The 25,192-nt window shown below is 41.9% G+C and overlaps 1 protein-coding gene across 1 annotated transcript in view; it reads left to right on the top strand.

Annotated features, from left to right (window-relative positions):
- The window catches only part of SLC9A2 (solute carrier family 9 member A2), an 87,228-nt gene extending 62,249 nt beyond the window's left edge, over positions 1-24,979 (top strand). Inside the window, 7 exon segments of the mRNA NM_001100189.1 lie at positions 7,654-7,743; positions 8,301-8,371; positions 14,201-14,362; positions 18,497-18,593; positions 21,062-21,193; positions 23,022-23,112; positions 24,442-24,979. Coding sequence (NP_001093659.1) covers positions 7,654-7,743; positions 8,301-8,371; positions 14,201-14,362; positions 18,497-18,593; positions 21,062-21,193; positions 23,022-23,112; positions 24,442-24,812 — 1,014 coding nt within the window. The 3' untranslated portion in view covers positions 24,813-24,979.
- The last annotated feature ends 213 nt before the right edge of the window (positions 24,980-25,192 follow it).

The raw sequence follows: 25,192 nt of genomic DNA, 5'->3' as shown, positions 1-25,192 counted from the left end.
CCTTGAGCTCTCTAAGCTCTCAGGAGCAGCCCCAGGGCAGAGGACCTGAGGGGAGTGGTCAGATCAGGGAGTCACTCACCACCTCCTCTTAAGCCGGCTGCCCTATCCCTACAGCTGCCCCATCCTTATGACCACAGGAAGCCCGGCCCAGGCTTGGTCAGCACTCTGGACTCCTCTCCATGCTGTCAGAGCTCAAGATGTCACATATGAGTATCAAACACAAAAACAGAACCAGGAGTTCCCATCATGGCTCAGTGATTAACGAATCCAACTAGGAACCATGAGGTTGCGGGTTGGATCCCTGGCCTTGCTCAGTGGGTTGTAGATCTGGCGTTGCCATGAGCTGTGGTGTAGGTTGCAGATGCGACTCGGATCTGGCGTTGCTTTGGCTCTGGTGTAGGCCAGCGGCTACAGCTCCGATTCGACCCCTAGCCTGGGAACCTCCATATGCCGTGGGTGTGGCCCTGAAAAGACAAAAAAAAATCAATAACAATAAAAAAATTGCCTAGGAAAAAATATGAATCAGGTATGCTTTTGTTCATTGAATATGTGGTGGTTAATATAGGGTATCATTATTACACTCCATATTTTGCTTCTCGGGATTGTAACTCAACCGAAAGATGTACGTGAAATTTTGCTTCCCGAATTAAAAGACTGCACATTCACTTTGAATGAGTGCCATGTGCATCAATAGATAACACTAGGAAAGTTCTTAACATGACAAATTAAAAAGAACAGCTCACCAAACAAAATAGTTTAGTTGGATTGGCTGTGTTTGGTATTACAAACATGGAGTTTACCCTTTAGTGTTAGAGATGTTGGGGTGGGGGGGGGTCAGTATTTGGCATCTGCAAGCATACCCCCATCCCAGAGAGTCTTCTGCTCTCATTAGAGGTTTTTTGTTGTTTTTTTGTTTGTTTGTTTGTTTGTTTGTTTTTTGTTTTTTTTTTTTTGCTTTTTAGGGCTTCGCCCATGGCAAATGGAGGTTTCCAGGTAGGGGTCAAATCGGAGCTGTAACTGCTGGCCTACACCACAGCCTTAACAACGCAGGATCTGAGCCATGTCCGTGACCTACACCACAGCTCACGGCAATGCCAGATCCTTAACCCACTGAGCAAGGCCAGGGATTGAACCTGCATCCTCATGGATGCTAGTCAGTTTCATTAACTGCTGAGCCACAACAGAAACTCCCTGCTCTCCTTAGGTTTAAGGATTACCTGGTCCCGTGCCCTGTGATACCCATGGGAAGAGGGATTGCTGTGGTTCCACACCTGCTGTTCCCTTCCCTTCACTGTTTTCTGCTCCATCCCCCCTTTGTGTGCCCAGATCAGAGACCAAGGATGTCACTAGGATCCTTGATTCGACCTCTTTCCTTCCCTCATGTTCTCCTACCTGTTGCTGGTGTTTTGGAGATGATGAACACACATGCAAACACACACACACACACACACACACACACACACACACACACACACGCATGCATGCATGCACATGCACACACATGCACGTGTATCCTTCAGAAAGGATCTTTCTTCTAGAATACATCCATTACTAAGGCGCTCAGGGAAGAGGATCTAGAAGGAGATACTTAATGGGTTACAACACAGTAGAAATAATTCAGTATAATCCATGCATAAAGTTTTGCCTTCTGAAAAAAAATTTGCCTGCCAGTCGAGAGCCATGCATTCTTCCAGTGACAACTTTTATGTTGAGGGATCTATCACTGAACTTTAAAATGGCTTTCCCCCTTATTTTATTTTATTTTAGTCTTTTGAGGGCTGCACCTGAGGGATATGGAGGTTCCCAGTCTAGGGGTCGAATCGAAGCTACAGCTGCCAGCCTGCATCGGCGACTTGGGATCTGAGCAAAGTCTGCAACCTACACCACAGCTCACAGCAATGCCAGATCCTCAACCCACTGAGCGAGGCCAGGGATCGAACCCGTGTCCTCATGGATGCTAGTTGGGTTCATTAACCACTGTGCCACGACGAGAACTCTTCCCCCTTACTTTAATATTTCTTATAGGATAAGCCCTTCTGTCCTGATACTGTTGAGTTAGCACTAGCTTCTAAACAGAATTCCCTTGTGTGACACATGGCTTATTCTTTGATACTCAGGTTTATCATGAGAATTTCTAATGAAAATTTGAATCATGTTGATAATGAGAGCAAGTGGCCTCTTGATGAAGCCCATTAACATATTTTTGGAAATCATCTTGCTTGTAGAAGGAGGAATGAGTGAATAATTCTGATTCCTTGGATGTGTAAATTCATTACACGTTACTTGGATGTGTAAATAAGATTGGTAATGATCTATCAAGTAAAAGCTGTCCCTCTGATTTTAAAATGATATTTAACACTGAGGAGAGGTAGAACCCAGGAGTTGAAAGTGCAGACATTGACATAAGGCTCTTCTGGTTTGGTGTTCTGGTCCAGCTCCTAAAAGGATCTGTGAGCCTCAGTTTACTTTGCTATAAGATCTGGAGAGTGGTGCCTCCCTCCCAGGCAGCAGAGAGGAAATATATACATAAAACACTCTGCTTGATGCAAAGTTTTAACCTGATGATTTGCTGCGTTTTTATTATAACATTAAGTAGAATGACAGTAGGAAAAAAAGAGAAAATTCTTTCAATGTATTTTAGAGCACAATAATTCTTATTCAAGTGGCCCCTGTAATTATAGAGCAGAACCTCAGAATTCTGGAAACCCATTCAGTAGTTATCTCAAAGTCCATCTGGGAGCACGGTTGGCTGGAATTCCCGGGATAGAGTCTCTTTTTTCCTCCATCGTAGATGAGTACAGTAATCTACTCTAAGTCTTTGTCCAAAATGTCTTGAGTCTGATTTTCACTCCACTTACAAGTTAAGTGCCTCCTTGAATACTTTAATGGTTCTCATCCCACTGACCACGCTCTAAAATAAATACTGTAGGTACAACTGGCTCTATGATCTCTGTGCTAAAGCTTGTAAAGTGAGGAGTTCCCAGGTGGGTTAAGGATCCGGCGTTGTCACTGCTGTGGCTCAGGTTGCTGCTGTGGTGCCGGTTCGATCCCTGCCCAGGAACTTCCCCATGCCACAAATTTGGCCAAAAAACAAAAAAGAAAAAAGCTCATAATGTGAGAAGACCCTATATAGGATAGCATAGCAATGATAGTGGTATTTTTTTAATGAATGAAAATAGTTTCTTCAGTTTTTTCTGGAAATTGCCTGCTAAATCGGCAAAGAGCTATGAAACCGTACCCCAACTGCCCCCCCCGCCACCTATTTATCCCAAATTTAATTCCAAAAAAAGAAAAATAAAAGAAATCACTTTCTTCCAAAAAAGCGAAGATTGCTCCTCATTTAATCAGAAGGCAGTTCCTTTTCTTTCTCATTCTGCAGGGAGCAGGAGGATGAGGGTGGGCCGAAAGCCCAGATGGCATGGGGAGAAAACAGATCTCAACTCAGCGTCCTTCTGCCCTTGTAGCCAATTCCCCAGGCCCAGCGCTAAGGGGTCCTGGGTGTTGTGCCAAAGCCACACGAATGGGCGAACACTTAACATGTGCTTTGCAAACATGTTTTTCAGTGGTTTGGTGGAAAACTAAGGGGTTTCTTTAATTTTGTGCCCTACATGGATGTAACAAGCTATTTTTCTAATACTGATCAGGCTGCTCTCAGGTGACCAAAATTAGGAATCTTCCAGCGTGGTAAAATAAGGCACTTTCTCAAAAACATTTCTTGTTGGTGTTGTTTCCTGTCTTCCCAATCAGAGACCCAGTCTCTTAGAATATAACATCCAGCTCGGGGACTTAATAAAACAAACAGATGCCATGTACTATCTATCCAAAATAGATGGATTGAGAAAGGAAGGAAGGAAGGAAGGAAGGAAGGAAGGAAGGAAGAGAAAGGAGGGCAGAACCTCTGGATAAGTTCCTTTTGAGCAGGAAGTGACAACTGCAAATAATTCAAAGCAAGAAGGGGGCTGTTGAAAGGGACTATTTAAGCAAGGACATATTTGTAAAACACAGTAGCAACGTTCCATTGCATATCATCAATACTTGTATTAATTATAAACTTAATTATTATTTTGAGAAAATCGAACTGATCAGAGCCACCCCTGCTTGCTGTAGAAGATCAGTTTTGTTTTGTCTGTGACAGTCCCATTCCTGTCTGGACTGTACGTCTATGGAAGGAATGACTTCCCAGTGACTGGGGCAGACCCCCGGATCCCATCTTTAGCTTTATGTCCTATATTTACAAATATGGGGCACTCATTTATTATTTCCTGGATGAATACTGACAGAAAAAAGCAACTGAAACAAGTCGTGTCCTTAGAACACATTACCTGTTTTTATAAATAGCATTGATTTTGTTGATTTTTTTTTGTTTGTTTGTTTTTTGTTTTTTGTTCCTGGAGCTATTGTCAACCTAGAGGCTTCAGGGAACCTGAAACTCAGTGAGATCACCCATCACCATAAACCATATATTTACGCCTATTTTCGTTTACCTAAGTTAAAAATTACAGAGTATGTGTTGATTGGAAAACTGTTATTACCTCCTATGTTATTTCAAAGTGGCAGACTGAAAATCAGGTAGAACACAAGGTGTGTCTTCTGCCAGGTTTGCGCAAAATCACTCACACTTGAGAAAGTTAAAGTGAGGCTGAAAAATGTCTGAAGCTGGATTGATGGAAAAATTAAAGGCCTTCTTTAAAAAAGTGTGCGTATCATAGTTTATATCATCAGAAGCATTCTTAGAGTCTCAGAGACGTGCGGAGAGGTAAGATAGGAATGAAACGGGTGTCAGAGAGCACTCCTCCACGTATCCCCCTCCCCCCAAACCCTCTAACCCCACTTGGTTGTGATTTCTTCATGCCCAGTGGTGGCAGCCACCTACCAACCAAGCAGGAAACTCAGGGCTCTTTTTTAACCCCACATTCTCACCCCTTCCTCACTTGGCCCATTTTAGTGCCAGTGTCACATCATTTTATTTTATTTCATTTCATTTTTATGGTCACACCTTTGCCATATGAAATTTCCCAGGCTTGAAGTCAAATCTGAGCTGTAGCTGAGGCCTATACCATAGTCACAGCAATGTTGGATCTGAGCCACATCTGCCAACTATGCCGCAGTTTGCTGCAATACTAGATCCTTAATCCATTGAGTGAGGCCAGATATCAAACCTGCATCCTCATGGATACTAATAGGGTTTTTTTTTTTGGTCTTTTTTAGGGCTGCACTCGTGGCATATGGAAGTTCCCATCTAGGGGTCTGATTGGAACTGTTGCTGCCAGCCTACACCAGAGCCACAGCAACGCCAGATCTGAGCTGCATCTGCAACCTACATGACAGCTCATGGCAATGCCGGATCCCTAACCCACTGAGCAAGGCCAGGGATCGAACCTGCAATCTTATATTTCCTAGTGGGATGTGTTTCCGCTGTGCCATGACGGGAACTCCCACTAGTCGGCTTCTTAACCCGCTGAGCCACAACGGCTTAGCATCACATCATTTAAAACATACATGTCTACATCATTTTAAATATATTCGCTGATAGTTTGTTTTGATAGCTGGAAGTTACCCATCATTGTCCTTTCTCTGAATTTTTAATGTTTTAAAAATGGTTTTCCATTTACTCTTCCAAAAGAATTGACAACCTTTTCTTGACTTCCAAGTATTCAAGTCCTGTTAAACATCCTCTGGAATATGTTATTGGAATAGTATTGCAGACACTGAGATTAAATTGGCATCATAATATTATTAAGTAATCCCATCTAGGAACTGTGTGTGTCTTTTTAAGACTCAAATCTTTTTTAATATCCCTTAATTAAGTTTCGTAGTTCTCTTTGTAAAGGTTTTTTGTTCATTACCTGATAGGATTATGTAATATATACATATGTAGAGAGAATATAAAAGTATGTGTGTGTGTATATATATATGTATTTATATGTGTGTGTGTATTTAATATCCATATAGCATAATATATAATATTGGTGTATTATATATCTTTCTCTCTATATATATACATTTTTTTCATTGCTATATTGTAGTTATGATTTTTTTAATTAGCAGATGGGATGGATTCATGTATATTCCCTTTATGTCTAGTTGTGTTACTATACTTTCTTGTTTTTTAAATGAAAAAGTGTTGTACTTTTTTTTTGTTTTATTTATTTTTTTTCTTTTTATGGCTACACCTGCAGCATATGGAAGTTCCAGGGCCAGGGTTTGAATTGGAGCTGCAACTGAGACCTTTGCCACAGCCACAGCAACACTGGATCCAAGCTGAATCTGTGACCTACACCACAGCTTGCAGCAACTCCAGATCCGAAACCCATTGAACAAGGCCAGGGATGGAACCTGCATCCTCACAGAGACAACTTCAGGTCCTTAACACACGGAGCCACAATGGGAACTCCTGTTGTTGTTGGGTTTTTTTTAGGACAAAACCTAGGTCGTCCATGAGCAATAACAACCTTGCCACTCCCTTTTCCAAATTCAGCTTCTCCCTCTGTCTCTTCCTATTTCACTGACCAGGGCAAGCAGAAGGTGTGGACACAACAGGTTGGGAATATCCTTGTGCTGTTCCCAGTTCTGTGGAAATGCTTTTAATGTTTCATTATGAAATCAAATGTTCACTATAATTTTCTGCAGATCTTTTTTACCATCAGGATTTCTCTTCCCTTTCTAGTTTACTAAATAGCTTATGTTTCTCTCCATTTCCCAAGTGCCCCCATGAACATTCCCAAACCCACACAGGGACTTTTCTCACAGCTGGTCCTGTTCTCCTCTTAGGTCTCTGCTAAGATAGGCTTCCAACACTTTCTAAGACTGCGATCCAGGGTTCCCTCTGACCGAGCCTTCCACGACCCTGTGTGTCACTCTCAATCCTTCTCAGCCTACTTTGTGACTGTTTCTGTGTGTAACCTTCTCCCCATAAGACTACAAAGTCCTCCAGCTGAGGTCCTTAATTGTCCATCTGTGTGTCCTAAATGCCCCTGCCCCGACAGGTACGCCATCAAAGCTCCATTCAATTTGTTGTAATAGATGAGCCGATGAATCATCAAAATGCTTTCCATAAATAACACAAGGAGGTGATTCCACTGAACTGGGTAACACTTGATTATTTTTTTTTTTTTGTCTTTTCGCTATTTCTTGGGCCGCTCCCGCGGCATATGGAGGTTCCCAGGCTAGGGGTCGAATCGGAGCTGTAGCCACCGGCCTATGCCAGAGCCACAGCAACGCGGGATCCGAGCCACGTCTGCAACCTACACCACAGCTCACGGCAACGCCGGATCGTTAACCCACTGAGCAAGGGCAGGGATCGAACCCGCAACCTCATGGTTCCTAGTCGGATTCGTTAACCACTGCGCCACGACGGGAACTCCACACTTGATTATTTCTTAGAATTACTTTCGTTGGCTGTTTCCTGTAGAATTCCATTTTCAATTTCTGGCATTTTGTCTACTGTTTCAATTCTAGTAGGAGCTTTGGGGACAAGGCCCTCTGAAAAGATGCTAGCTGTTGAAGAGGAAGGAAAAGTAACGAAATGTTACTGAGGCTGTGTTAAGTCTTGGGAGCAGGGTATCCTTTCCTGGTTATCACAGTTTAGGAGAAGAAAAGGTATCCTTGAATTTTACAAGAAGATTCCCCCCCTCCTCCTTTTTTTTTGTGCAGGGAATAACTATCCGACCACTGGTGGAGTTCCTTGATGTTAAGAGGTCCAATAAGAAACAGCAAGCCGTCAGTGAGGAAATCCACTGTCGGGTAGGTTGAAAGTAGTGTAACAATTTAAATGATAGAAGGGAAAATTATTGGATTAAGCCAGACAGCTTGACAGTGGGGGATGAGGAGGAGGGTTTAGAAAGGCTCGAGCTGGGGGTAGAATGAACACAGCCCGACAGAGCCTACACTCCTACAGGAATACAGGGACAAATGATGCCCTCATCACTTCCTTCAACCCAAAATGTTTCTAATGGACAATCATGACTATATTTCACATCCTCCAAAATCATGAACAGATGGTTGTGAGAGGAAGAATAAGCTAAGGAATCACCTGAGATTGATAGAAGAAACATCCGTGTCCTTGAAGATGAATTATTGTTTTATTTTTGTTTTCAGTTAAAAAAAATTCAAACAAAAAGCAAACTCTATCAGGGCCTTGGATGCGTAAGCTTGACCTCAAGAGAAATTGCTATAATTAGAATTTCTACAAATACAATTTAAAAATACATAGAAACCGTAATGATAATTTCTGTAAATGGAAGTGGCAGTGACTGATTTCTGGTAAAAAGTAATCAATCGGCCTGCTTTTTCTGTTTTAGTTTTTTGATCATGTGAAGACGGGGATTGAAGATGTTTGTGGACACTGGGGTCACAACTTTTGGAGAGACAAGTAAGAAGATCTTAGGGCACTATTTCCTGAGGTGGCTTTGGAGCACGTGGAAGCAGGACAGACTGTCTTGTGTTATTTTGGGGAGTTGCCCATCTTTCCTGTTGTGTCACAGTATGTCCCTTAAGAAGAAGTGCAGCTTGAATAGAGACCTGGAACAATATGATAATTAAGATTCAGTGCCTCTTTTCAAGACCGTATACTTGAAATGAAGAGGTAGACGAGCCAGGCAGAATCAGGTGCATGCTTTAATATATTCTGAAAAGCTGACTTAGGGGCCAAAGAGGCCAGGATTAAGTCAATACCTGGGTTAGGGCATCGGGCAGGGGCCAGCCGCAGGGGTGGATGGGTGGTGGGAGCTGACCACCTGTGTCTATCTACTCCCAGCTCCAAGTTCAGTGCCGTCCATACTGCAGACCTGACCTAGCCATGGTGGGAGGGTACCATGGAACCAACAAATGCTACAGATCAGGGCCTTATTTTTTTTCTTTTTTTTTTCCCATAAAGGAATTTGTTGACATTCACGGGCACATCCCTGGCAGAGAAAAGCTTTTTTTTTTTTTTTTTTTTGTCTTTTTAGGGCCGTGGTGTATGGAAGTTCCCAGGGTACAGGTCCAATTGGAGCTTACAGCGGCCAGTCTACACCACAGCCCCAGAAACATGGGATCTGAGCCACATCTGTAACCTTCACCACAGCTCATGGCAACGCTGGATCCTTAACCCACTGAGCAATGCAAGGGATTGAACCTGTGTCCTCATGGATGCCAGTCGGATTCATTACCGTTGAGCCATGACGGGAACTCCTGGGAAAGGCTTTTGAAGGAGGCATTTCAGCTGGTCCCTGAAGAGAGATGGACAGGTTTCAAACTATATTTGGTGGATCTGTACTGCCTTCTCGTCTTTTCTTTCCTAACTTGCTAACAGATCCCCCACCCCCACCCTGCCTGGTGCTAATTGATGTGATGTTGACCAACCTACTAATTTCTGTGATTTAACATAAGTGCATTTTTGAGTGCTTGCTGTTTGCTCACATGTTCTGACATGACACTGGACAACGAGAAGCACATAAGCCATAGCTTCAGGTATCTGAGATTTTGCAATATTATGAAGGCAATAAAACAGTCACACAGCAAACAGGGGTGTGTGTGTGTGTGTGTGTGTGTGTGTGTGTGTGTGTGTGACATCATTAAGTCATAGCATGAGTTCCAGAGACTATCAGTGCTAGCATGACCTTTATAAGCCTGGCTGCACTGTTTACTAACATAAAAAGTCTCCTTGGACCTGGCCTGTCTTTATAACTAAAGGAAAAAGTATTTTATTTACATGGACAGACTACCTAATTAACCAGATGGAGACACGAAGTACTAAAATAAGGCAAACTAAAATCTCAATTGTAAAAATGTGGAAAAAAAAAAAAAGGCCATTTGTCTTGAGCAGTATTCACTGTTTTGGTGGCAGGAGTAGACCAGAGATCCCCAGCTGCCTGTCTTGTGACTTTCTACGCAACCCTGCCTTATGTCCCTGAGACCTTCCTTGTCTCCGCTGAGCCAGTGATACTGGTTTTTCTGCCTCTTGTTCTTCAGTGTTTTCATAGCCATGCCCTTCTCCATCTCCCATCTCCCTTTCAGCCTAGCCACTCTTCTCTCTCTCCTGCATCCCATCCATCCTTTCCTGAAGTGATGTGTGAGAAGGGGGGAACCCACAGCAGTGTGTTCTTTTCCTCAGTGAAGATTTCACTAAAGATTTGCATCCCTTCTGCCTCCCCAGCAGGGGACAACGTGGGTGTGGCGTAGGGATCAGGCCAACAGGCCCTGGGGCAGCGTTAGGTGATGGATGAGTGTGATCTGCGATCCTATGGCTTTGGTCTGGACCTCAGGTGAGGGAATGAATGGCAGAGAAAGTCTGGCTCTCTCTGTCTTCCAGGCAGAGTCACATTACCTCTGTATGTGGGTCTGCTCCAGGCTAATTGGACTATAAATACTAAAGATGCAGACCCACGGTCGATTCGTGTCTGAAAGGTCTTCTTACATGCCTACCATTTTTCTCTGCAGTCATTCATTCATAAACCCTTACATATTTCCATGCATGAAATTTTCTAGGTAAATATTAAGTCATTTTCTGGGTTGTCAAGCACACTGTGTTTCGCAGGTAGAGCAGGGAAGTTGGTGCGGAGGAATTTGGTGCTGCTACGGGCTGCTTTTAAAATTAGTTCTTGGAGTTCTCACTGTCACACATCAGGTTAAGGATCCTGTGTTTTCTCTGAGGCAGCATGGGTTCGATCCCCGTCCCGGCACAGTGGGTTAAGGATCCGGTGTTGCCGCAGCTATAGCTCAGATTCAATTCCTGGCCCGGGAACTTCCATATGCTGCAGGCTCAGCCATAATAAAATTAAATCTCAGTTCTCATTTCTGTACGTAATTGTTGGTGTTCCTAAAAATGGCATAAAAACCAAGTGATTGTTTTCAGTATGTGGAGTATCTTTTCCTTTCCTCTGAAATCCTTACACTGTGGACTTCTAGTGGTTCTGCTAGAGAATTCTTGAGTCACTGGATCCTTTGAGAATGAAATGAAAGGGTCATGCAGTAGGGAAGTTTCTCACACTTGACAAAAGGCGTCTAATGATAGTGAAAGAAGCTGCCTACTTGTAGCTTGGAAGAGAAGGGCATGGAAATAAAGCAAAGGAAGTCCATACCTGATTCCTCTGCTACCTAGATCAGATGTTATTGTCTTTCATGTTGATTCTTCCTTTTGTAGCTCTCTAGTGAAAAGCTAAGACGACAATAACAACAATGGCAATAATAATAACAATAAAAAGTTTAAGAAAAAAATGTTGTGTTGCTGCCAGGTGTCCTGGTTCAATGAGCTTCACATGAAATGCAAAATAAACTTGGGAAAAAAGCTAGCCCAGTGTTTTGTGTAGTGGCCAGTCAATAGCAAAGCCCTTTCAGGATGACTCTCTGTAATTATTCAGAGCCCTCCAGTATTTGGAACAAAGGACAAGCTCCAAGAACATGGGTCAACCTAGTTTCCTTTCATGGAACAGGTGTGCCTATAATCCTGGGCTTACAGTGGTCACTGTAATACAATCTTTTTTTTTCCTCCACAAATATGTACTGCACGCTGATTCACTTGTATATTGACAGGATAATGTTACATAACAAACCAACCCAATACTCAGCTACTCTAAAGAAGAGTCGCTTGTTATTAAAGTCCTTGAGTCAAGAGGCTGAGAGTCAGCTGATCTGGGCCAGGCTTGGCTGATCTGGCCTGATCTTGCTTCTGTTTGAGAGGGTCGGCCGGTGGTCAGCTGATCCTTGAGGGCCTTCTCTGGTGTAGCCAGGGTGACATAACTCTGCTTCAGGTGACATTCACCTTTCTCCTGGGACTAAGGAGTCACTCCATCCTTCTCATGGTGATGGGGAGCTTCAGTGGGCAAGCCCATTTTTAACTCTCTGCTCCCATGATTGTGGCTGCTAGGAGCCCATTGACCAAAGCGAGTAATATTAATGAGTCCAGTGGCAGGAAGCAGGACAGAGAAGGTCCCCTAGGCCATGGTGGAAGGACATTGCCAAGTAGCATGGCAGGGGGTAGGGATGGAGGATACAGGGAGGAACTGGGACCCAATAATCTAGTCTCCCTACATGGTTATAGTGTGCTAGGCACCATTCCAGGTACTGGTGATATAGGAAAACAACCCAAAACAAAACAAAACTTGATCTGCCCATATGGATCATTCTAGTTCAAGGAGATAGAAAATAAGATAAATAAGTCCATTATATAGCCTATTAGAAAATGATGACTGCTATGGAGGGAAATATATCTGAGAAATAGAACAGGAAGTTCTGGGGGATGCAACTCTCTTTTTTCCCCTTTTTAAAGTTTTATTGAAGTATAGTTGGTTTACAATGTTGTGATAATTTCTGCTGTACAACAGAGTGATTCACTTATACATATACATCCATTCTCTTTCAAATTCTTTTCCCACATAGATGATCACAGAATATCAGGTAGGCTTCCCTGTGCTACACAGCAGGTGTTGCAGTTCTAATGGGATGGATTAGAAAAGGCTCTTTTGAGAAACTGGCTATTGAGGAAAGACCTTAAGGAGGTCTGTGAATGAGCCCTGCAGGTGTGGGGGGAAGAGTGCTCCTAATAGGAGGAATAGTGAGTCTAGAGGCCCAGAAGTGGGACTGCGGCTGGTGCGTTTTGGGGACAGGAAGGACACCAGGGAGGCTGGTTTTGAGTTAGAGCAGCACAGCACTAAGAGGTGCCTGTCCAAACAGTGCAGGGCCTTCAGGTCACTGTACTTTTTCTCAAGCGAGAAGCAGAGGAATTGTGTGGTTTGACTTGCATTTTAACAGGCTCGATCTGGCGCGTATGGATGATGGGCTCCAGGAACACAGTGGTGGAAGCAGGGAGACCGGTTAGGTGCCTGATGAGAGATGGTGATGCTTGGCCCAGGGCAATGGCAGGAGCAAGGGTGAGAAATGGTTCTATCTGGTGTGTATTCTGATGGTGAAACCAACAGAAATTGCTGATAGAGTGGCTATGGAGATTTGCTAGAGATGTTATAACAAAGTACCACACATCAGTGGCTTAAATAGAAATGTCCTCATCGTTCTGGGGGCTCGAAGTCCAAGAACGAAGTGTCTGTAGATTTGGTTTCTTCCAGGGCTGTGAAGGAAGGCTCTGCTGTAGGCTTCCCTCCTTGGTCTGTAAAGGTCCTTCTGTTTTCCTGCCTCTTCACATCGTCTTCCTTTGTCCATGTCTGTGTCCACATTTCCTCTTATAAGACACACTGGTCATATTGGATTCCGGCCCCTGGACCATCCCCTCTGTAAAGACCCTAACTCCAAATAAGTCACCTTCTGAGACACTAACATGGAATGCCATAACATGGAATGTGAAAGACTGTGAAGAATCAACAATGACCTCAGGCTTTTTGCCCTGATGGAGTTGTCACTAACTGGAGTGGAGAGGACTTGGGAGAAGCGTTGTTGAGCAGGTCAAGTTTGGGACACCGACTAGAAGTCCAAGTTGAGATGCCGAGCAGGAGGCTGGTGCTCATTGCTGGGGGTTGAGAGGGAGATTGAAGCTGGAGACACAGATTTGGGAGTCTTGGGCATAGAGATGCTATTAATGATGAGCCCAGACAAGATTTCCAGGAGTGTGAGTGGAGGTGGAGAAGGGGACCAAAGACTGAACCCAGTCCCATTTAAGGGGTCAGAAAAAAGGAAAAGAGCCAACAAAAGAGGCTGAGAAGGTCGTGGGAGGGAACCCAGAGGAGTGTGTGTCCTGCAAGACAGTGTTTTAAGCAGGATAGGGCAGGAATTTATAAATGGCCATTGCATTTATATCCTGGGGCCCTCTGATGACCTCAATACAAATAGCTTCAGTGGACAGTTGGAGGCAAAAGCCTGATCTCTGGAGGTTCAAAAGAGAACTAGAGGAGAGGAATTGGAGATAGGCAGTATTAACAACATTTTTGAATAATTTTGCTAAAGGGGGAATCAGAGACATAGGAAATGTAGAAATATCTGCATTTTTATACATAATTAATGAATATTAGGTATATGTTTGTTGTGGCTATATAAAAAATATACTAATAGGTGCTGCATATATATGTACCTATACATTAATGTACATATACATTTTATATATGTATTCAGGTATGCACATATGCAAATAAATAGGATGATCAGACTAGCTAAACACTGCGACAAATTTCCTTCCCTCCTGGAGCAGTGCGAAATTAATTTGTTGTTGTTAAAAGCAGGTTTTTTTCTTAGTGTCTTATTAATTAATTGAAGTTTTGGTTTTCTTTAATTCTAGGTTTAAGAAGTTTGATGACAAATACCTGCGGAAGCTTTTGATTCGGGAGAACCAACCCAAGTCTAGCATTGTGTCCTTATATAAAAAGCTCGAAATAAAACATGCCATTGAGATGGCAGAGACTGGGATGATAAGCACTGTCCCGTCTTTTGCTTCTCTAAAGTAAGTACTGTTTTGCAAATAAAAGTTAGTATTACCATGTCTTTAGAGATGTTTGCAACCCATAATAGTAATGGATTTGACTTGAGGCCTCAAAGCAGAATGAGATCCTGGCTAAAATGGTGAAAGCCTAGAAGTGTGCATATTATATTGTGTCATATCATGTTATGTCACATCACACCATGTTGTGTTATTTTAGAATCAACTAGTCAGAGAATACTTCATAATGTTTAGGACAATTATGCTTTTGTTACATTTTCTTTGGGCAATTCAGTGTGTTCTGAAAGTAAATCCTCTTTGGCACGTATGTAGAAATAGAATATTTTAAGGTGTGTTATATTTGCCATTATAAATCTGCATGCAATTTTGTATATATTTCCTCATGGATTATTTGCAGAATCATAATTTAAGGCTTGGAAAGAACATTTGTGATCATCTGGTGCTGTGGTTCTCGACCCAGGCTATACGTAAGAAATACTGTTGGTGGAGTTCTCTTGTGGCTCAGTGGGTTAAGGACCTGGCATTGTCACTGCTGTGGCTCAGGTCACTGCTGTGGCACAGTTTTGATCCCTGGCCTGGGAACTTCTGCACACTGTGGATGTGGACAAAACAAAAATATACCATGAGAGCATTTAAATAACACAGGTGCCTGGGTCCCACTCAGACCAATAAAATCAGGTTCTCTGGTGTTGAGGCCCAGAGTATAAGTTTATTTATAAGTTTATTAAATCTATAGAAGTGCCTAATATGCATCCAGGATTGAGTTGTATTGACTGAGTCTGTCACCCTAATTTTAAAAATGAGAAAATAAAGGCCCAGAATGTAAAGCGACTCACATCAAATCTATAGCAGAGCAGTAAATACTGTTAGCAAATTAGCAAATGAGTTTATCATGTAAGCATCATTCCTTCTCTATCACAAAAATGACAAATTACAGGTTACACCGATTTCTTCTTTCACTGATGAGCTCAAGGCTCATTTAAACTAAATATCACCTAAATTAAAATGCTACCTATGGGAGGGTTGAAATGAGAGAGGAAGCTCCAAATCACAGCCAGCCATATCAACTACGATTTTTACTAGGACTACAGCCCCCTATGAAAAAGGATGGTAGTTTACACAATCTAGAATAAAAAGAAGTAGTGGCTAGGATGACTCAAAGCATTATATTTCATTGGACATAGAGATGATTAAGCAGAATGACTGATTTATAGTACTAGTCATGCTGATAACTCACTGTGTGACCTTAAGCCAGCCCGTCTATTTCCCTGAAATTGAGTTTATTAAATTAAAAAAGGAGGTAGCCCGATTCTCAAGATTTACTCAAGCTTTACAATTTATCATCTTTCTTATGCACTGTTCCTTTTGTGGTTGTAGCAAGGGATAATTCAAATGTCTAGCTTCTCAAAAGGGAGCCATTGCCTTTGTGATCATAGAAGAAGGAAATCTCAATTTTACCTCTGTTCACAGTTCATTTTGAAGCCAGTAGAAAGCAGAGTAAAAGCAAAGGCTTTTTAAAGTTATAGAAGTAGGTAACAAAATGAATGGATAGTAGGTTGCAGATGAATGGTATTTAGTTAGATAAATGAATGCCATATTGACCATTCCGCTTCTCCTGAGATATTTTCTTTAGAGGAAAGTAAAGGGAGGCAGTAAGGAATTGTTTTTCTGGCAGTAATGAACTGAGTGCATGCCAGACCACACTATCTTCTGAGAAAACTAGAAAAAAAGGACAAAATGTATTTTAAACATCTGCTTGAAAACTGGAGAATAACCATACAGTAAGTAATGCCTTGACCAAGAGTCAAAAAAAGATGGAAGTTCAAGAAGACAGAACTGGCATTTGTTGCCATTTTCTGCCTGGAATATAGAGAATGTGTCTGTATCAGAGAGTCTAAAAAGGTAAAACAGAGGTTTTGACAGACTAATTGGTCTTACAGAATAAAATTGGAATTCAAGACCTACCAAGAAGGAGGAGCATTTGCACATACCCAGTTATAGGTTGTTACTTCAAAACCTTAACCCTCAAAGGAAAGAAGTCAAGCCTAGAATTATCTCAATTCATGATTGTTTGAACTGTCAGAGATTTAGATTACCTACATCCCGGCTGCTCAAGAGGAGTAAACTTAAATCTTCTCGAGAGGAAAATAAGATTTTAAAGAGCATTAACCTACCTCCATAATTTTTTTCATAAATAATGCCTCATAATCAATCAAAAAGAACCAAGCATATGAGTAGACAAGGAAATGTGACTGAAAATATTGAGGAAAATATAGAGTAAGACAAGAAAACAAAGACTAATAATATGTACAAAAGGGATTGATAATTGTGTTATGACAGGGTCTTAAATTAGAAATAATAATATGTTTAAGGAAAGAAAATGGCATTGACACTTTTGACATCATCATGGAGATTATACAAACAAAAAATATCTAAGTGGAGTATTTGAGCTAAAAATAAAGTAAGTTTAGGATCTCATTTGGTAGGTATAGAAGCAGATTAGACACAGCTGAAGAGAGAATTATTAATTGGATGACAGTACAGTAAGAAATAACCAGAATGAGGCACAGAGTGAAAAAAAAAAAGGATGAAATAGACAGAAACATGTGGGATAATTCCATTTATATATATATAGTGAAAAGCTCAAGAAGGGGATGAGGGAGAAATTGGTGGAAGCAATATTTTAAGAGATAAGGATTGAGAATTTCCCCAAACAGATAAAGGACATGAACTCTGACAACCTCAAGCAAATTAGATAAGAAGAGAACCGAATGTAGGTACATGTTAGTAAAACCACTAAAAATCAAAAATACAAAGAAAAAATCTTAAATATACTCATAGGAAAAAGGAGACCTATTCAAAAGAGAAAAATAAAGATAACTGATGATTCAACGAAACCAGTGGACACCATTGGTATCTTCAAAATTCTGAGGAAGTAAAACAAAACAAAACAAAACTGTAACTGATAACCCAGAGTTCCGTTAAGTTCTGTTCTTGCTAAGATATCCTTCAAAACAAAGTAGACTTAAAAACTTAGGAACTTCTTGCCCTTGGGAACACTAGATAGCACTTCAGAACTATATTTGGGGACCATTTAGAACAGCAAGGAAGGTCACCTGTAAAAAGCACAAAAATGTGAAAAATATGTCACTAAATAGGCCACGAAAAGGACTGAGACAAGGAGGCAAAGCATGGACACATTTGGCCTCATTTGGCAACATGCATGCCTAACAACTTAGATTTTTCTTCACTCCACATGTGTCTGTGAATGACTGGGACAGGGCCATGAGTCTTGATGATGTGTCTTTAAGCAAATAGTAGCAAGTGGATGAATGTTCAAATATGGGATCCTTAAACAATGAGGATCAACTGCATACACATACATGCTGTAAATGGTGTCATTGCAGATATTTCTAATGAGGTGTTTAAAAGAATGGGCCATAGGAGCAAAATACAGCTAATTAAGTTTCTGTTGGAAAAATATTCCAATCATATATTACTTTATTTATGGAGTATTAGAAATAATACAGTGATAGCATTACAAGCTACTCTGGTCTTTTTTCATTAAAAACATAATTGCATGACCAGACTCTGATAACTTGTGCATGATTAAACTTGTGTGAATGATTTTGACACTGAAATTAATGTTTTAGATTTTTTCATTATTTTAAAATAGTAGGAGTTTCCTTAGTGGCTCAGTGGTAATGAACCAGACCTGTATCCATGAGAATGTGGGTTTGATCCCTGGCCTCACTCAGTGAGCTAAGGAGCTATTAGCTGTGGTGTTGCCGCAAGCTGTGGTGTACTTGCAGATGTGGCTCGGATCCTGTGTTGCTGTGGCTGTGGTGTAGACTGGCAGCTGTAGCTCCGATTCTACCCCTAGCCTGGGAACTTCCACATGCCACACTTGAAGCCCTAAAATTATAAAAGAAGAATGGAATGGAATGGAATGGAATGGAGTGGAGTGGAGTGGAATGGAGTGGAGTGGAGTGGAGTAGAGTAGAGTAGAATAGAATAATTCCTAAGTGTTATTCTTTAAGATTCTTCTTAGATAATGAGATTGTATCTCTAAGAAAGCAAATTGATGATTCCAACACTTTTGGAACAGTAAAATATTCTTTTTCCAAACTTTCACAGTGACTGTCGTGAGGAAAAAATAAGGAAGCTCACACCTGGTGAAATGGATGAAATTCGAGAAATTTTATCAAGGAATCTCTATCAAATCCGTCAGCGAGTAAGAATGATTTATTTCACAGATTATGTACTGGCCTTTGGCTGAAAATATGCCTTCTGACTTGATGTTGCCCAGTTATGGTGGCTGTTGCCTCACCATCATGCCACCCTCTTCAGATGCTACACCAGGCATCTTCCTTTCCTCAGACCCACTCCATTTCCTGCTGTTGGGTACCATTCACCTCCTGGACACTTTGGTCAAGTCTGAAGGCTAGAGTCCTGGGGAGCTGGAAATTCTGCTACTCTGGGCTTGAAGATATAAAAAAAAGAAAAATTGTTAACTAATGGTGAAGACAGTAGTCAATTACTCTTTTAAACTTTTCAAAATAAGATAGCTTTATTGCTTAGAACATGTTTAAAAATGTACTTAACCTTCTTCGTTATTCAGAAAGTGCAGTAGTTTCCTCCTTCCCTGTATCTTCTGAGTCCCTTTTTTCAAGCATTTGCCTTGTTAACACGTCATTCTCAGAGTTTGCTAATAATACAGCTGACACTTAGCAAATACAATTTGCCAGGCCCCATTTCAGCACATTATGTGTATTAACTCTTTTAATCCTCCGACAAGTGGTGTGATAAGTTGTCTCCATTTTACAAAGAAACTGAGGCACGGGCCACTCTGCTTGTCAGGGGTCCTGGTCACTCATGTCCAGTCCTTCCTGTAGTTTCTAAGCTGGACTCCCCACAGCCCGTCCCCACTCCATCCAGCATTCCAGCTGTTGCACCATTTTCCTAAAGCCCCTTTTAACACAGCAGCATCCTATTTAAAATGAAGTTCCCACTGTGGTGCAGTGGTTCAAAAAACCCACTGCAGTGGCTCAGGTCACTACAGAGGCATGGGTTTGATCCCTGGCCTGTCACTGTGGGTTGAAGGATCTGGCATTGCCACAGCTGCAGCTCAGATTCAGTGCCTGGCCTGGGAATGTCCATATGCTGCCAGTGTAGCCATAAAAATAAATAAATACATACATATATTTTTAAAATGAAGCAAAACAACAGTTGTGGCTTCCAGGGTAAAGTATTCTTTCACTGTTTGGTATATTTTGTTCTTTCTTTCTTTAATTTTCATTTTTTCAAAATTTTAAATGATTTTTTTCCCCCATTATAGTTGGTTTACAGTGTTCTGTCAGTTTTCTACTATACAGTAAGGTGACTCAGTCACACATACATGCATTCTTTTTTCTCACATTGTCATGTTCTGTCATAGGTGACTAGATATAGGTCCCAGTGCTAGACAGCAGAATCTCATTGCTTATCCATTCCAAAGGCAACAATAGTTTGCATCTATTAACCCCAGATTCCCAGTCCATCCCACTCCCCACTCCCCTGCTTTTTTGGCTGCACTCATTGCATATAGAAGCTCTTGGCCAGAGATTGAATCTAAGCCTCAGCTGTACCATATGCCACAACTGTGGCAATGCCGGCTCCTTGACCCACTGCACCACAGTGGGAACTCCTGGGATCTATTTCTGAGTTCCCCCTTTTCCAGCATCGCTTCCACCTCTCCCTCACCCACCACCCCAGAAACCCATGGAAGGAGGGGCCGGTCTGAATTCATCCCTTGGCTCATGTTGCTCTTTTCTGTGTCTCCACTTGGAATATCCACCCTTTCCTGTCCGTCAGTCCATATTCTCCAATTTTTACAGTTTCTCCAACACCCTCTATGACATCCCCAGCTTATCTCAGAGCTCGTACATACTACGTACATGGAGCACTTCATGATTTCATATTATTTTGTTAGCTTTAAATGCCCAACTAGAACCACACATTCCTCGAGGCAGGAATTGAGTCTCGTTCTGTGCTACTTTGGTTCATCTCTACTAGGTCTGCTAGGGTTCTGAGGATAAGGATGTTCCCAAGAAGTATGCATTCATTCTATCAGAACAGGAACTCAATTGCTAGTTACAATTTATTTTAGGAAACGGATTTCTACATAGCCTACTAAAAACGTAAGCCCTGAACAGCCCTATTTTATACATGGTATGGCTTCAGATGCCAGGACCTGATCATTGCTGGTGGAGGCAGCAGCTTTCTCATTCAAAGAACTGTTCTTAAGTTAAGCAAAGGGACATGGCACCACCAAGTGGCCCAGAGTGGTTGGTTTTTATCCCAGGAATTACTCTCCGTGGGGAATGCATAAAGTGACCTGTGTTTTTCCCTAGCTACTGCTGATGGGTAAATACATACAAGGTGCTTCAAAGTAGTTGAAGGTGCTTTGCTCAATTCACTCATTTTTCTCAACTATCAAGATCACACGTTCCAATGAAACATATTCACTAACTTTTATGAGAACATGAATTCTTACAAAATTTGAAATAATATTAGCTTTTATACTTTTTTCCCCTTTTGGCTCTGCACTATCATTGCTCAGTGCCTACCAGAGGTGCAAAGCCAAAGAAATGGAGTGAAGTTTCAGGTTTCCCAGGCAGTGATCAGTGTTTTGGTAAAACACCACTTGTGCTTTCATTTCAGACTCTGTCCTACAACAGACACAATCTGACCACGGACACAAATGAGAGGCAAGCCAAGGAGATCCTGATCCGCCGAAGGCACAGTCTGCGGGAAAGCATTCGCAAGGACAGCAGCTTGAACCGGGAGCACAGGGTAAGAGGCTGCTTGCCTCTGGGAAGTGGGAGGCTTCCAAGAGCAGAGCCTGCAGCCAGTCTGGAGGGTCTGCTGACAGAATGGCCTTGGGGGGTGAGGGATGATTCACAGGAATCCTGGGATAGAGTTCATCCTCAAGTCTTTCCAGATGTTTCTCCAACACCCATCATGTTCCAGACACCGTCTAGGCCCTTGGAATAAATATGCTGATGAACAAAACTGCAAAGATCCCTTCCCTTGTAGAATCCATGTTCTCGTGGGGGAGAAGGCTGTCAGGAGTGGACAGAATAAGAAAATTGTGTGTTATGTTAGAGGTAATAAGTGCCATGGAAAAAATAAACCATAAAGGGCTGAGGAAGGAGGTTGGGAGGGCAGGGAGGGGTCAGACAGGCTACAGTTTTAAGCTGAATGGAGGGGCCAGGCTTCTTTCCGAGAGTATTATTAGACCTTTCCAGGGAGACGTGCAGCCTGAAGGTGCACCTGCCTGCGTTCTTGGGAACTTTTCTGTTTGTGTGGAGGGAGGAGCGGGGGACGTGGTTCAGATGCAGCATGCTCAGCATTCCACTAGGTCCAGGCTTTGCTGTATTGATGAAGAAGCCACTTTATTTATTTTTTAATCTTTTTTTATTTTATGATGTTTATTTTTTCCATATAGTTGGTTTATTAGTGTTCCATCAATTTCTACTGTATAGCAAAGTGACCCAGTCATATATATATATACACACACACACACACAAACACACACATTCTTTTTCTTACATTATCCTCCATCATGTTCCATCACAAGTGACTGGATATAGTTCCCTGTGCTATACAGCAGGATCTCATTGCTTAGCCACTCCAAATGCAACAGTTTGCACCTGTTGACCACAAACTCCCCATCCATCCCACTCTCTCCCCCTCACTTTAAAATGGTATTCTGGGAGTTTCCATCATGGCTCAGCGGTGATGAACCTGACTAGTATCCATGAGGACTTGTGTTTGATCCCTGACCTCACTCAGTGGGTTAAGGATCCAGTGTTGCCTTGAGCTTCGGTGTAGTTTGCAGATGTGGCTCAGATCTGGCGTTGCTGTGGCTGTGGTGTAGGCTGACAGTAGTGGTAGCTCCAATTTGACCCCTAGACTGGGAACTTCCATATGCTGCAAATACAGCCCTAAAAAGACAAGAAATAAAATGGTATTCTGACAGATTGATGGAACATAACAGAATCTGCATCTTATTTTCAGTAACCTTCTATATTGAATGGTCAGCGAACAAAACTGTTATGTGTGACAGCATCAATTAAAAGTTAAAGAAGCTAGAGACTGTGGTGTTGGAAATGCCAGCAAGAATAGCTATATAATACTACAGTAAAACTGAGCTAGAGTAATACTACTTATTCCATCATTTTCAAGATTTATTAAATACAACATGGTTACTTTTTTTCATATTACTAAATCTTTCTTTAGTAATGCTCTTATAAGTGAATGTTTCCTATAGCTTTTCTTTAAGAAAACCCAGCAGTTTTCGCATCTTGTTTCTAAGGGTCCCACTTCATTTTTGTTTTTATTAGTACTGATTTCCGTTATATTTTATAAGAGGTTTTTACCTAGTGTAAATCAAATAATTATTACTTGGAACATATATGTCTAGTGTAGTCTCCAGTATGTCTATAGTACATAGACATATATATGATATACATAGATATATATAATTTATAACCCAGTCATTTTGGAAACACGAGCTAAAATTTTAATTTTTAGCACTGTTTGCCGTAGAATTTTAAAGTTATAATATACAGTAAGTGACATGTGTGCCATCTAAATAAGGTTTTCTATTTTTTTACAGGCTTCTACTACAACCTCCCGATATTTATCCTTACCGAAAAATACAAAGCTTCCAGAAAAGCTACAAAAGAAAAAGAATATTTCTAGCGCAGGTAATGAATACAGTTGGAGCAAAAAGACCTTAAACTTGTTTACTAATGTTTATAAAAGAGAAAATGTTTATTTTCCTTCTTTACTAATGACAGTGAGCTCAATTGTTTGCAAATCCATCATAGTAATATGGTGATTTTTTTTATCAGCATCACACCCTTTTGGAATGGAGTTCTGTGCACATTATCTGTAATTATTTTCCATGATTCCATTTGATACCACAAAAGCAAATATTGTCACCATGTGGTTAGTAAACAGGTACATAGAAAGTTATAAATCTTTGAAGGTTTTAATTTAATTCTCTAATTCTTACAATGTTGCTAATTCAAATTTTCATAATAATTTTAATATATTTTTGTAAAGGGAACCATATAATTGACTTCCGGCTACCATTATTAAAGCTTTGACAGCAGAGCTAACCTCTTTATTTGATGATAATCTTTATGTAGATTCCAGTCCATTTTCTGTGAACCTCAGAAGAAATATATTAGGGTATCATGTTATTAAAAGGTGAGATGTAACAATAATACCCTTCTCTCTTGTTGCTTAGTTATTTAATTAACCAAGAGGAGGAAAGTCTAATGATGGTTGGTGGTACTGGAGGGTGAAGTGAGAAATGAGAAAGGGGACTCAGTAGGTTAAGGATCCGGCATTGCCGTGAGCTGTGGTGTAGGTCACAGATACGGCTCAGATCTGATGTTATTGTGGCTGAGGTGGAGGCCAGCAGCTATAGCTCCAATTGGACCCCTAGCTTGGGTACCTCCATAAGCCACCGGTGCGACCCTAAAAAGCAAAAACAAAACGAAAAAATTTTAATTTTAAAAAACCGTAAGAAATACATTTTTTAAAAAAGAGACAAAAATCTTCATAACAGCAGCTGATTTTTGGTCTGCTGGTAAACTGAGTGGAGCCCTCCTGGGACTGTTGGGATGGGGCAGGTGAGAGCCCAGCTGCTGCCAGGTGGTCTCAGTTTGGCATCCAGCTCCACCACTTATCTCTTGAACCCCCTATTACTTTGTCTCTATAAGTGGGCAATTGTGAGGATTAGGTAGCTCAATGCATTTAAAAGCACCTAGGACAGTGCCTGCCACTTGGTGAGCTCTTCAGTAGTAGTATAAATACACACTCAAGGACACGGATGCTCCCAGAGCTCCTGCCAATGCCCAGGACTCAGCTGGAGTCAAGGTGAGCTCTCTGGTCTCCCCGCCCCCCCCGGACATCCTCAGGGACCGCCCCACAGGTGCGAGACCCGCGAGTGTGTTGTCCAGTTGCTTGTCATACCCTCTCATTAAAATGCCTGCCTGTGTTATCCTTCTTTTGCTTCCTGGTAGGTGGCAACAGCAGCGACTCAGACCCAGACATGGGGACCACCGTCCTCAATCTGCAGCCCCGAGCGCGGCGCTTCTTGCCGGAACAGTTCTCCAAGAAAGCCCCCCAAGCCTATAAGATGGAATGGAAGAACGAGGTGGACGTTGAGTCTGGGCCAGGTCAGCCCCTCACCTCCCTGGCGGCCCACAGCAAGGAGGGGGGCCTCAAGTCCCCAGGCATGCTCTGCCAGCCCCTCCTCTCCAAAGGCCAGTCTGGCTGCGTGCGCGGGGACAGTGTGAATGAAGGCGTCCGGCCCAAGCCGCCCCCCAGGCTGGTCCGTAGGGCATCAGAACCTGGAAACCAGAAAGGTCGACCCGGGAGTGAGAAGCCTTAATGGAAACGGCCAAAGCGGACCTGGAGGATCGGCCCCTCCCCGCTGGGGCTTGTTCCTCCGCCATCATCACACCACCACCCAATCCACTTAGAACCGTCCATTCATCTATAGCCTGCCTTTGGATAGTATTCACGCCCCTGGTCTGTGCCGCGGCTGCTCATCCCAAGAAAAAGAAAAATCAAAGGAAAAAAAAACCCATAAAGTGTCTTTTATGACTTGTTGCTATCAGTCCTATTCTTTGTGCAAGGCTGAAGAAAAAAAAACAAAATCACATGTGCCTTTGTTGAACTTGAAGGACAGAACTTGAAATTTTTAACACACCCTTGTTGGTGAAAGTTTTAATATATACATATATGCCTCAGATTTTATTTATGAAAAAA

The sequence above is a fragment of the Sus scrofa genome, chromosome 3 (assembly GCF_054392235.1).
Source record: "Sus scrofa isolate SSC_HxYL_T2T_F1_AM1 chromosome 3, Sscrofa_HxYL_maternal_Yorkshire_Landrace_v2.0, whole genome shotgun sequence".
Lineage (NCBI taxonomy): Eukaryota > Metazoa > Chordata > Mammalia > Artiodactyla > Suidae > Sus > Sus scrofa.
This window is presented reverse-complemented; position numbering and strand designations above follow the sequence as displayed.